The sequence below is a fragment of the Plasmopara halstedii genome, assembly GCF_900000015.1.
Source record: "Plasmopara halstedii genome assembly, contig: Scaffold_526, whole genome shotgun sequence".
In the NCBI taxonomy this organism is placed as follows: domain Eukaryota; phylum Oomycota; class Peronosporomycetes; order Peronosporales; family Peronosporaceae; genus Plasmopara; species Plasmopara halstedii.
The window spans coordinates 971048-982296 of NW_020187446.1; the positions used below are offsets into that span (position 1 = coordinate 971048).

Here is an 11249-nt window from a genome sequence, read left to right on the forward strand (position 1 = left end):
ATAAGGTGCTAAAGAAGATTATTAAAGACTGTGCTCAGATTAGAAAGGAAGAGAAGCTACAGGGCGATAAGGTTGTCAAAATCAAGATTAAACCTTCGGCCAAGGAGGATAATGACAGCATTCGTACGTTTTAGATCAAGTCGCTCAGATTTAATTGCATTTTGATTTCGAATGGTTTGAATAGGTCAATCACAAGATGAAATGAATTTTTTTCGCACTCTGCGCATGGAAATTAAAAAGATTGCCGACTTTTTCATCAAAGAGCAGGCTAAGCATATGAATCAAGTCGCTGCTATTGACTCGAGTATCCAGCAAGTGAAGGTTCAATCTTGTTATTTTACGTAGACAATTACAGATTTGTTGTATAATTGACGCGGTTTGATGCATAGACAAACCCCGAGTCGACCGGAGCCAAAACTGCGCTTATGAAGAGCTGCGTCGAACAATATAAGGATTTGCTCTTACTTGAAAACTTTGCTGTGATGAACTTTTGTGGTATTTCCAAGGTACGCACGATCGATTTGTATTACTTGATATTATTTCTTAAATTTGGTATCGTATGTGTCGATTGGAATCGCTTGTTTGATTAAGATACTTAAAAAACATGACAAATGGACAGGATATGCTACGCGGAACAAATTCATGCACACGATCTTGATGAAGCAGCCATTTGCGACTTACGAACCTTTACTTCAAATGATAGACCGTCTGGAGCATATATTTATGCAAACAACTGGCTCTAGCATCGAACAGCATGATGCACAAAAGTTGTATACGTCAAGTATCGGTAGCTCGTCTTCTTTACCGCTAGAAAAACCACTTGGAGGCCTTGAACTTTCAACTTGTCCAGCTGTTGGTCATAGTGCATCCCAAAGCCGTTTACCTAATGAGATATCACCAGGGAGTAGTAGAGATCGCGAAGATCAATGCAGATATAGAGGCGCTGTAGAGTTATCTTCTCCAAGATCCGAAGACGCTGTAACACTAGTACGAGTAAATGCGCTTCGGGATGATGTACGGGAGCTCAAAAAGATTGAAAGTGCTTATGATGGCGATGGAGAATACGAGGATAACTTGGATGACGCCGGTTTTCCAGATGATGACACTGATGTACCGTCACCACGTTTTGGTGGACGTTTGCAAGAACAAAATAGCATCATGCCTACAGTCCCCTTACACGTGGCTCCTACCGGCACTCAATCCGATAGTGATGCTGCAGCGATTGCTATGTTGTCAATGAAAGAAAGTACTGACGTGCACTCATCTGGGTTGAGCGACGGGGGTGAAAGTGCAACGGATGCCCGTCGTGCGCGAAGATCGAAGCGCAAAGCGTGTGCTCCGCTACATATGGAGGGCAAGCGCAAGATGAGTGTCACTGCAATTCTCAATTAGCCACCTGAAGATTTTGTAAGCTGATCCGGCGAAAGTATGGAGCTCAACCTGCGATAGCTTAAAGATCTGTCCGAAGACTTTGTACATCTGTATGCTGAAGTAAAAAACCTGCTCGATAATATGCTACGAAGCTTATGAAACCTTGTAATATTCATTCATTTCTCTCAGGTCTCCTATAAGGTTTACTACATGCAACTCTGCTTCGTGGAACCCACAGCAGACCAACTTACCTTCTGCCACAGCCGTAAGCTACAAAGTTTGGCAAAAGGTACGGCAATATTATCCTACTTTAGCTCAACTTCAGCACGCATACCACCTAATAGTACCGTCCAATCAAAAAGAAAATCACTGCGCAAATAAAGAGATGAAGGGGTCCGAATGCCTGATGAACAAAACACACAGAGTAAATAATTCTCTCTGTCTTGATCCATACTATTTCTTCACAACGTACATTTTGCTCCTTTGCATTGGTATCCACGACCGCGTGCGAACTTTCCTTGCCAGAAGCTCCAATTGCGCCACCTGCTTTTCGCTGACGTAAACCCATCGACTCCTCAGAAAGTTTCTTCACTCGCTGAGCATCAGTATTTGACTTTTGTAACGCCTGGCGGGTCTTGTCCAAGTCGCTCATCAATACATCGCGCTGTGCGGTCAGTTGTACTGTAAATGCCACAAGCTACACAAAATTGTTAAACTTTATCCCTCATTTTTGTCTACACGCTTTTTGACCTTACCTCGTCATATTTTTTACGCAGTCCAGCAATCTCTTGAATGGTTTCTTGACCTCCATCTCTGCTATCCACGCCTTTTGATTTGTCATCTTGCAATAGTGCCGACGCAAGCTGCGCGGGCGTTGTTACCGTCTCTTGTCCCTCTTCCTTTTGAGATCTCAAATCCGAGGTAACTGCTGTCTTGGAAGGTGACTCACTGGTCGACAAAACTCGGGGCGGAGAAATAGAACGGCTAGTGTCTTCGCCGTCTTGTACAAAGCGACATCGAAGCTTTTTATTCGATAATGCGCGCTTATCTGTTCGCGCCCACATATTTGTGAGTTCATCTGCCATCTCCTTTGTCGATTTCGTCTTAACCATTTCATAGAAACTATCATCTACGTAGATACTCTGTACCAGGAACTTGTCGTTAGCCAGTTGGCGCTCGGCCGGATCCAAGCGCAATAGTTCGTCACAATCCTTCTGTTGTAGTATCACCATGATAGAAGCAGAGCCATTAGGCCCGAGTAGTCCCTGGTTCGGTCGTACTAGGTAGCGTAGAGGCCGCGTCGTCTTGACTTTAAAAGCGACCTGTCGGTCGTCTGCCACATTGCGGATTGTCAGCACCGCCTGAGGTGCCATCTGTGGCTGCAAATGAAAAGATAACGATTCGGCCGGATCTAGGATCACGCTCGAATTAGGCGCCAGCGCTACGTCCACGCCATTGCTCGTCATCGGTGCTTGACGTATTGATCGACGTTACGTGACTGCGATTCTCTGTACCCCCTTTACTTACGTAAGCCACACTGATCTGGTTTTATTAGCCAAAATTTGAGTGCATAGAATTATTTAAAAGAAAAAAGAAAGCTAAGTAGTTGTGATCAACAGCCGCACACAATTTAGCGAGACTTTTTACTCAAACAGTTTGGTCTTGTTCCGTGACTGGCGTATAAAGCCGCTGCAGCTGACCAAGTTGCGCTTCGTAATCCTCATCGCTCAAACGTGCCATAGTCTCAGCTACTGATTGAAACGTATTCATAGCACGCTCGTACTTTTGCGTCTGCTGGGGTGTCTCGAATTTAGGAGGAGGAGGATGACCCAGAATCGATTGCGACAACTGGCTGCGCCGCATCATTTTTAACAGAACGTCCGGGTACGCCTCATAAATTTCGCGACTTACTGGATGATTATGCGTCACCACCTATAATAGAAAAGCCTTAATGTCAGATCTAATTCAAGTTTAGTTGTAATAGTAGTACTCGCCTGATCCGTGACGATGACCATGTACTTCGAAGGATTGTCAGCTGGGGTTATTTTAACATTGATCTTGGCCATGCAGCCAATACCACGATATTTCTGTCCTGGCCGGGTGTTTGCACCACGACAACGCGCCTTCATGGCGTGAGTACACATATATATCCGATGGTGATGAATGGCTTCATCTGGGAACTCGGCGCGACGTCCACGTGAGCTTTTGTTATTCAGCATGACCTTTTGTTGGTTGCGACGGTAAGCTTCAACACTACAAGATGATCGCATGCGGAAGGGCTGGAATGTCTCCTGCATGTACATTTCAAAGTACGAATCGAAGTCGAACCACGAGTTGAACGACACGCGTGCCATACGTTTGCTATCAAATTTGACATTAGCGATTGCATTCGGGTCAGCACCAATACTTGCAGCAGCCGCAGCCATAACTGCGTCTTCTACCGGCGTAGACGTATCAGTTTTCATTGCCTCTGGGGGCGGCACTTCAGCCGCAGCAGCTGCAGCTGCATCAAATGCAACGTCCACACCGACGGATTCTTTTAGCTTTGCCACAACCTCGCTAATTTCGTCATCCTGAGTAGCTTGCGAGTCCTGCGAGTCGCCTGGGTCGTCAACAGTTGCGTGTGGAACGGCATTCACTAATGAATCAACGTCATCCTCGCGTTCGTGACGCTTTACACCCACAACTGTATCGTTCTCTAGCTTTGTGATGTCTTCCACCTCAACTTGTGTTGTTGTTGCGTCCTCGTCAGCACCATTTGCTACCATTATGGTCGGGTGGTCGGATCGATTCAAAAGAAAGACTGCCACACCAGACTGGTGTGGCGCGGTCCACAATTGCAACATAATAACCTCAATTGCCCCCCCCTTTTTCCATGGAAAACACCTGAACTAACGCTGTACACCACACATTTCGGTACCTGTCGGTTTCATGTAAAACACATGGAACTAATGTAGCTTACATATTATTGGCAATTGGTACGCTGTACCATGTGTCGCCCAGCCAACCAAGTGCCTAGCAACCAACGAAAGGTGAATGCAGCAGGTCATTTGGTAATCATTCAGCACCGTCAGACTCTTCTCTATACAGATTATGGCCAAGAAAGTAAAAGCTCCTGTTGTCGTGAAACCTACGTCCAGCAACAGCAGCGCGTCATCAAACCTGAGCAGCAAGAAATCGCCGCAGAAAAAGGTTGTAATGGCCAAGAAGGGCGTTAAACCTGCTCCAAAGAAACCTGTTGACTCCGATAGCTCAGATTCGAGTTCAGACGAGGAAGATGATCGTGCTAAAGTAGTTGCTGCTGAGGTATCGACTACCAAGAAAACATCGACCTCTGACTCTTCAGATTCTTCCTCTGACGACGATGATTCCAAGCCGGATACATTGACAAAAAAAGTGAGTTCCGATTCAAGTTCGGATTCTTCTTCAGACGAAGAAGAAGCACCTAAGACCAAAGTGACAGCGTCCAAGAAGGTGGAAACCAAGAAGGAGGGTTCGAAAAAATCTCCTTCCACGAACGCAACGAAAAAAACCACATCCGCCAAGGTAGCTGCTAAAAAAGAGAGTTCTGACTCCAGCTCGGACTCTTCATCGGAAGAAGAGGAGGTCCCTAAGAAAACGGTGACGCCCACGAAAAAAGCCACGCCCACGAATAAAGCCACGGCCACAAAAAAAGCCACACCCACGAAAACAGTTGCGCCCACAAAAAAAGCCACACCCACAAAGAAGGTTGTTGCCACGGCAGAGAGTTCTGATTCCAGCTCGGATTCCTCGTCGGACGAAGAAGAGCCCCCTGCCAAGAAGACCACATCCACACAGAAGGTGGTTGGCAAGGAAGAAAGTTCTGGATCGAGTTCTGACTCTTCGTCGGACGACGATGAGGCTCCTGCGAAAAAGACCACTACCACGCAGCAGGTGGTCGCCAAAAAAGAGAGTACCGAATCTAGCTCTGATTCTTCGTCGGACGAAGAGGAGACTCCTGCAAAGAAGACCACACCCACGAAAAAGGTAGCAGCGACAAAGAAAAGCTCTGAGTCAAGCTCTGATTCTTCAGAGGAGTCATCTGAAGACGTGGATGATTCCAAAAAGCCACTCCCAGGTAGCTCAGTAGATACAAAGATGGAGGATAGTGACAGCTCTTCATCGTCCTCTTCTGATGAAGAGGACACAAAGAAACCATCTGCCAACAAGACTGCAGCAAAGAAAGAAGAATCTTCGTCCTCGTCAAGTGATTCCGACTCATCATCAGAGGAGGATTCGACTCCTATTGTCTCTAAAAAGCGTAAGAATTCGGATGTCGGTGAAAAATCTAATAAGGTCCATAAGCAGGCAAATGGTGATGCTGCTGGTGTAACGAATCCACAAAAGGCGCTTGAGATTTTTATTGCTGGTTTGCCGTGGTCTGCGACGGAGGAAGAGCTAAAAGAGCATTTTGCTGGATGTGGTGAGGTGACTGCCGCCCGTATAGTAATGCAAAATGGTCGCTCTTCTGGTACTGCTTTCGTTACTTTTGCTACTGCTGAAGCTGCGGAAGCTGCTCTCACCATGGATGGTCAGGACTTTGGTGGCCGCTGGATGAAAATTCGTACGGCTGAAAAGAAGAATATGTTTGATGAAAAGCCTGAGGGTTGCACGAGTGTTTTCATCGGGAATCTTTCTTGGGATGTAGACGAAAACACAATTCGTGAGACTTTTGGTGAGTGTGGAGAGATTATCAATTGCCGTTTGGCTACAGACCGCGAGACTGGCGAGTTTCGTGGATTTGGACACATTGATTTCGCCGAAACAGAAGCTGTTGATGTAGCTGTAAAACTTGCGGGATCATACGTAAATGGTCGTGCCATTCGTGTTAACTTTGCAAAGTCACGCGATATGAACGGTGGTGGTGGCCGTGGAGGTTTTGGTGGACGCGGTGGTGGACGCGGTGGCCGAGGAGGACGTGGGGGTTTTGATGGTGGCCGCGGTGGCCGTGGAGGTTTCGATGGTGGCCGTGGTGGAGGCCGCGGCTTTGGTGGTCGAGGTGGGGGCCGTGGAGGTGGTCGTGGTCGTGGTGGGGGCCGTGGTGGACGTGGCGGACGTGGTGATGGCCCACCAAAGCGTCAGCCGACTTCTATTCAGAACTTCCAGGGTAATAAGAAGACTTTTGACTAATTTAATGGGGCAACCTTATATAGACCAGGGATACGATCACAGCAAGCCACTTCTAAAAGCTCAATGTCGTGCATTGAGTAGTTTATCAATTCAATTCTGTTGACATAGATTCAAAATTACGTCTTTATGTCTGCGACTCAAAAATTAGGTTTTTGACACATCAACATTATCGATTCGAGGAACGAGGTGTTCTTGCCGCACTCGGACTTCGACTATATCTCGAGTGTCTCAATGTGTGGCGTCTGTGCGACTTTCTTTCTTTCTGTTCCTTTTTCGCCTTTTTCTTCCTGACCTTTTCGTCACGCAACGAGCGATGTTTGTGACGTTTCTTGTGCTTCGTACGCAACTTTCTTTCTTTTGTCCGTTGTTCGGCATTCTGACCGTCAACTTTATTCAGTTCTTTTGTCTCAAAATCGTCATAATGTAACATCGTGGCATTTGCCTCATCCGACGAGCTCGATTCTTGTGGATTTGATTGGTGTCGATCATGTATTCCTCGCGCCGACGAAAGGACTGTCGAAGGCAGCCGAACAGATTCTTTTTGCTGCGTAGTTGATTCGGTACTCTCAACATTGCACTGATCACTGTTGCCCTCAACACCACTCTCATCGTCACTGTCATCTTCACTCAAAGACTCGTCAGATGGCTCAAATATTGATTTAAGCAAATCTAGAGATGCCTTTTGAGCTGGTGCCACTGGAAGTTGATTTCCACCTGCTGCTACATCGACTGTACTCACTTCAAAGGACTTGCCAATATTGTCGGACTTTCGATATGCAGCTCGACCAGAAGCAAATTCGACCAAATGAGGCACAAGTTCTTTGTCGTACAAATTTTGCTTTATATCAGAACTATCGCGGGGTCCTTCCGATCCTGTCGGCCCGACACATTTAACGTGAAATCGCTTACATAGAAGTGATTTTGGAATCCACGGACTTGTCGATCGATATGACGCTTTCAATATAGGCTGCTTTGAGGAAACAGAGTCACTTGTATTCTCGTCGGCGATCGATGTCGATGACACAAATCTCTTTGAAATGGACGCAGAGATTGAAGCACGTAATTGCTTCCCGCCACAACTTTCTCCTAAAATTTGCCGATCTTTACGCGCTGCGATAGAAGGTGCACGCTCTACATCCGATAACAAAACATCTTGTTTTGCATTGGCTGCAGCCTTAAAAATTTTTGCTTTTTGCTCTTCACCCAACAAATCAAAAACACTTCCAGTTGTAACGGTCGCGGCATTACCAGCTTGGTCTTGTACATCTTGACCAGCGTCTTCAAGTAGAGCGCCGCGCTGCTTCGCTGTCACGAGAACTCCACTCTTAACAATGTCGTTGAGTAGATGGTACTTGCGATACAAAGACGTTACGGCATCATATTGATCACTTTCATTGTCAAAGCGATGATAAGCTTTAAAATTAGTTGGTACGTTTAGATGAAAATTCACAGCTTTTGATGGGGATTCCTTCGCTATTGCCAGCTCAAATCCAGGAAGGACAGGACGTCCATCAGAACACAACGCTCGGCTAAGCCTTAACGTCTCATGTTGTGACGATGATTCTAGCCGTTTGACATCGTTTTTTGCTCTTAGTGGCGCGATTGCCCGATCAAAATCATCCATCGAAATCGTCCCATATACATCAATATCGTCGTTTTCTTCAAGCGCACTCAATCCGTAGCCATTGGTCGCCCGGTTTGTACCATTTGTTGACTTTAACGCGTCCACAAATGAAACTATGTGACGATGAGATCCTTCTCGCTCCTTTTGTTTATTCTTCTGTTGCTCTTTAAATGCGTGAAACTCCGGGGCATCTCGATACGGATCAAATCCTGCACCATATCGATCCAATTTCGGCTTAGGAAAGGAAGTTCGCACATCAAACACTTTTCGTGGCGGCACGTACACAACTTCTTCATCATCTGGCTCTGAGTTTTGCTCTTCATCACCTCGCAGCACTTCTTTTGGTTGTTTATTCTCCACTTTATCGAACTTGCGTCGTCGAACTGGTTGTCCAATACCGTGGCCTTCCTTCCACCCCATCCGTTTAAGTAATTTCATTCCAATAGAGTCATTTACAGGCAAATTCCAATCGTTCGGCCACAAAAATCCGGGAATGGCAGAAACGACAGATTGATCTGATTGCTGCTCTTGCAGTCGTCGTTTTGCTCCTGTTTGCAAGGTATCATAGCACTCCGTAGTCTCTAGTCGTTTCCCCAATAGTGGATCATCCTCTTCATCCATAAAGTCTTCAGGACGTTGCTCCACATATGACGAGCGATTACTACGAGAAGAAGAGAAAGTTTTGGGAGTCCATCCTTCCTTACTACCAACAGAGTTGTAGTGACCAGCTGAAAAGCCACCAGTGAAAGCTCCGTGAAAACGTCGACGACCTTGTGCGTCTGTTGCCTGCATTTAGAGAAATAAAAGAAATATACGAAGGCTATCTGTCATCGTATCAGCTCAGTATTCGCAAGAGAGGAAGACGCACCTCCTGGTCGCGGACCCTACGCTTCATTTGACAAGGTCTAAAAAATGATTTAATCAAAGTTCAGCTACACAAATAAACTTTGTTTAAGCTTATTGTTCTGTTATTTGAAAAGCATATAGTTTCGAATGCCTGCACGAATGGTCGACTTCAGTATCAAAATGGATTGTTCCTAATCAATAACGAACAAACTATTATCTCGATTGCAAACTACAATACATGACAAAGTAGAAAATATCGGCAAAGGCCAGATGGTGAGACCTTAATCAAGGTAGAGTTGAGTGCATAATGCAAAGAGGGCAAGTGAGATCCTCATTAAGTTTCGCGAGGATGCACTCATCATGAAAGCAATGGCCACAATTCAACGTAGTTAGACTCGCTGTGACGTGAGTGTGTTGCTTTTTGCTATCGTCAGGAGATCCACATCTGATCGCTGGAGCTGCTGATACGATTGCCACCGTGTTGTCACTAACAAGCGCCTGGTGACAGATCGAACAATCCTCAGAATCTTGGGTCGGGTCGATTTCGCTAAAACAGCTTTCTCGTCCACTCATCATTGAAGACCGTTCGCTTGATCGCACGAAATCCGAGCGATTAAAGACCATACCTTCGAAAAGAAAGTCGTAGATCAATTGTGGTAATTTAGTCGACGACACTGCACATTCAAGATTGCGATTTTGTTTCGCCATACGCAAGAGAGTCGAAAGGTACGTTTGTAAATGCGTCAGACGCGCAGAAATCACACTTGGGCTTCGCGATCGAAAGATACGACGGCGTGGAAAATGATTCGCCGCATACATGTACAGCCACGGGCAGTTTGATGGACAAAAATGACCGTAATCGAGTACGCTAGCAACTGCTTCTTTTAGTTCGTAAAACTCTTGAAAAGTCCTTCCCATCTCCCACGTCTGGTCCAGCGCTGTATTATTGATGCGCATAATATAGCGTGGGCTAGCGAGTTTGTTTTGCCCGGGTACTACAGCCTTAATAAATTCCACGTGCACATTATCAAGCAGTGTCTGCTCTAAACTTGGAGTTGGAGGAAGGTGAGGTGTTGGTCTTTGTTTCGAATGCGAAAACGAGAGACTATTTTTCTGTGCCTTGAGACGTCGCAACGGTATAGGCGGTGCGATTGGGAATGAAATGGACTTGCGAACAGCCATGGAACTGACGTACACGAATGTTCAATAAGTTCGAACGATGACCAAGTGGTTGAGTTTGCGGGAGACAATTGGCGAATGTGAGTACACAGCAGCTGGAGAGCAGTCGTTCTCTTGTATACATCTGCTGTATATGATTTCTTTTGAAAGGTTGAAAGGTTTGTGATATTATAAACTTACATAGTATCATTCTCGCGTCAGGTCGAGCTGTTGTGATGCACGCAGTGTACAAGCATAATTGTTCCAAGCTACGACCGGCCTGGATATTTGGTGCATTCTCGCAACGCTTTGCTTTAGCAATATGACAATAGTCGGATATTTGTGACCAGGTTGTTTTAAACGAAGGTTAAGATGACACATTCACGCTTCGTATCCTGTGAAATAACATACATAAGTGAAATAGATCGTGAAGCCGGAAGGATTGTTATCTCATTGCGCACGTCATCGTAACCAGATATCCGCATACGACAAAAGCACTCAACATCACTGCATCTAATAACTGGATAGCCAAAATACAAATTCGTGAAGACGACTACGGTCATCTACAAGACAACAATCACTAGAAACGAAGAAAGACCGATTGTAAATGTTGCCATTTCAAATCTTGAATGCTCGAAATCTGATAACTCTTACTGCTAATATCAAGTTAGCTTTTCCTCACCTAGAAAATTTATGCCCGTAAAACGTAATGGTTCAAAATGGATCTCATATGCTTTAAATTCTGTTTTATGCACGGCTTCATGGACCCTTACGTAACGTGCACCAGCACCTCTTATATACATATCAAATCCCAGCCCTATCACAGACACAGCTGGTAAAATGTACTACCTCCCTTTTTTGGGTCGATAATTACCGTAGGAGTATGAAAAGTAGGCTACGGCCTTCAGATTTACTAATCTATGCGGTTAGGTGGCTTTTATAATTATGTTTACGCCACACAGATTGAGTTTTGCTTATGTAAGAAAGACACTATTTTGACCAGCTTACTAATCACTGAAAACACTCAAGTGCGATATTAACTAGGGATGGGGACGTTAAGGGACGGGAAGTTCCCGTAAAAAAAATTTGATCCCATCTT

At 45.4% G+C, this 11249-nt stretch overlaps 5 protein-coding genes across 5 annotated transcripts in view; 2 read left to right on the forward strand and 3 right to left on the reverse strand.

The window, feature by feature from the left end:
• PHALS_11239 (hypothetical protein F443_19263) overlaps positions 1–1392 on the forward strand; it is a gene marked incomplete at both ends in the record, with an annotated part of 1428 nt that extends 36 nt beyond the window's left edge. The window contains 4 exons of the mRNA XM_024726798.1: positions 39–123; positions 185–321; positions 390–506; positions 592–1392. Coding sequence (XP_024577439.1) covers positions 39–123; positions 185–321; positions 390–506; positions 592–1392 — 1140 coding nt within the window. The remainder of the gene's footprint in view (positions 1–38; positions 124–184; positions 322–389; positions 507–591) is intronic.
• A 316-nt stretch (positions 1393–1708) lies between these two features.
• On the reverse strand, positions 1709–2837 carry PHALS_11240 (hypothetical protein F443_19264; the record flags this gene model as incomplete). The annotated part of the gene is made up of 3 exons (XM_024726799.1): positions 1709–1774; positions 1844–2068; positions 2127–2837. 3 exons carry the CDS (start codon positions 2835–2837, stop codon positions 1709–1711), a joined length of 1002 nt encoding a protein of 333 aa, XP_024577440.1.
• Positions 2838–3018: 181 nt separating this feature from the next.
• Positions 3019–4421, reverse strand: PHALS_11241 (uncharacterized protein; the record flags this gene model as incomplete). The annotated part of the gene is made up of 4 exons (XM_024726800.1): positions 3019–3303; positions 3366–4187; positions 4258–4268; positions 4334–4421. The coding sequence occupies 4 exons, from the start codon at positions 4419–4421 to the stop codon at positions 3019–3021; spliced, it is 1206 nt and encodes a 401-aa protein (XP_024577441.1).
• A 43-nt stretch (positions 4422–4464) lies between these two features.
• PHALS_11242 (hypothetical protein F442_19044) lies at positions 4465–6522 on the forward strand (the record flags this gene model as incomplete). The annotated part of the gene is made up of 1 exon (XM_024726801.1): positions 4465–6522. The coding sequence occupies one exon, from the start codon at positions 4465–4467 to the stop codon at positions 6520–6522; it is 2058 nt and encodes a 685-aa protein (XP_024577442.1).
• Positions 6523–6688: 166 nt separating this feature from the next.
• Positions 6689–10174, reverse strand: PHALS_11243 (hypothetical protein F443_19278; the record flags this gene model as incomplete). Its single annotated transcript, XM_024726802.1, has 3 exons — positions 6689–8932; positions 9015–9051; positions 9348–10174. The coding sequence occupies 3 exons, from the start codon at positions 10172–10174 to the stop codon at positions 6689–6691; spliced, it is 3108 nt and encodes a 1035-aa protein (XP_024577443.1).
• Positions 10175–11249: the final 1075 nt, after the last annotated feature.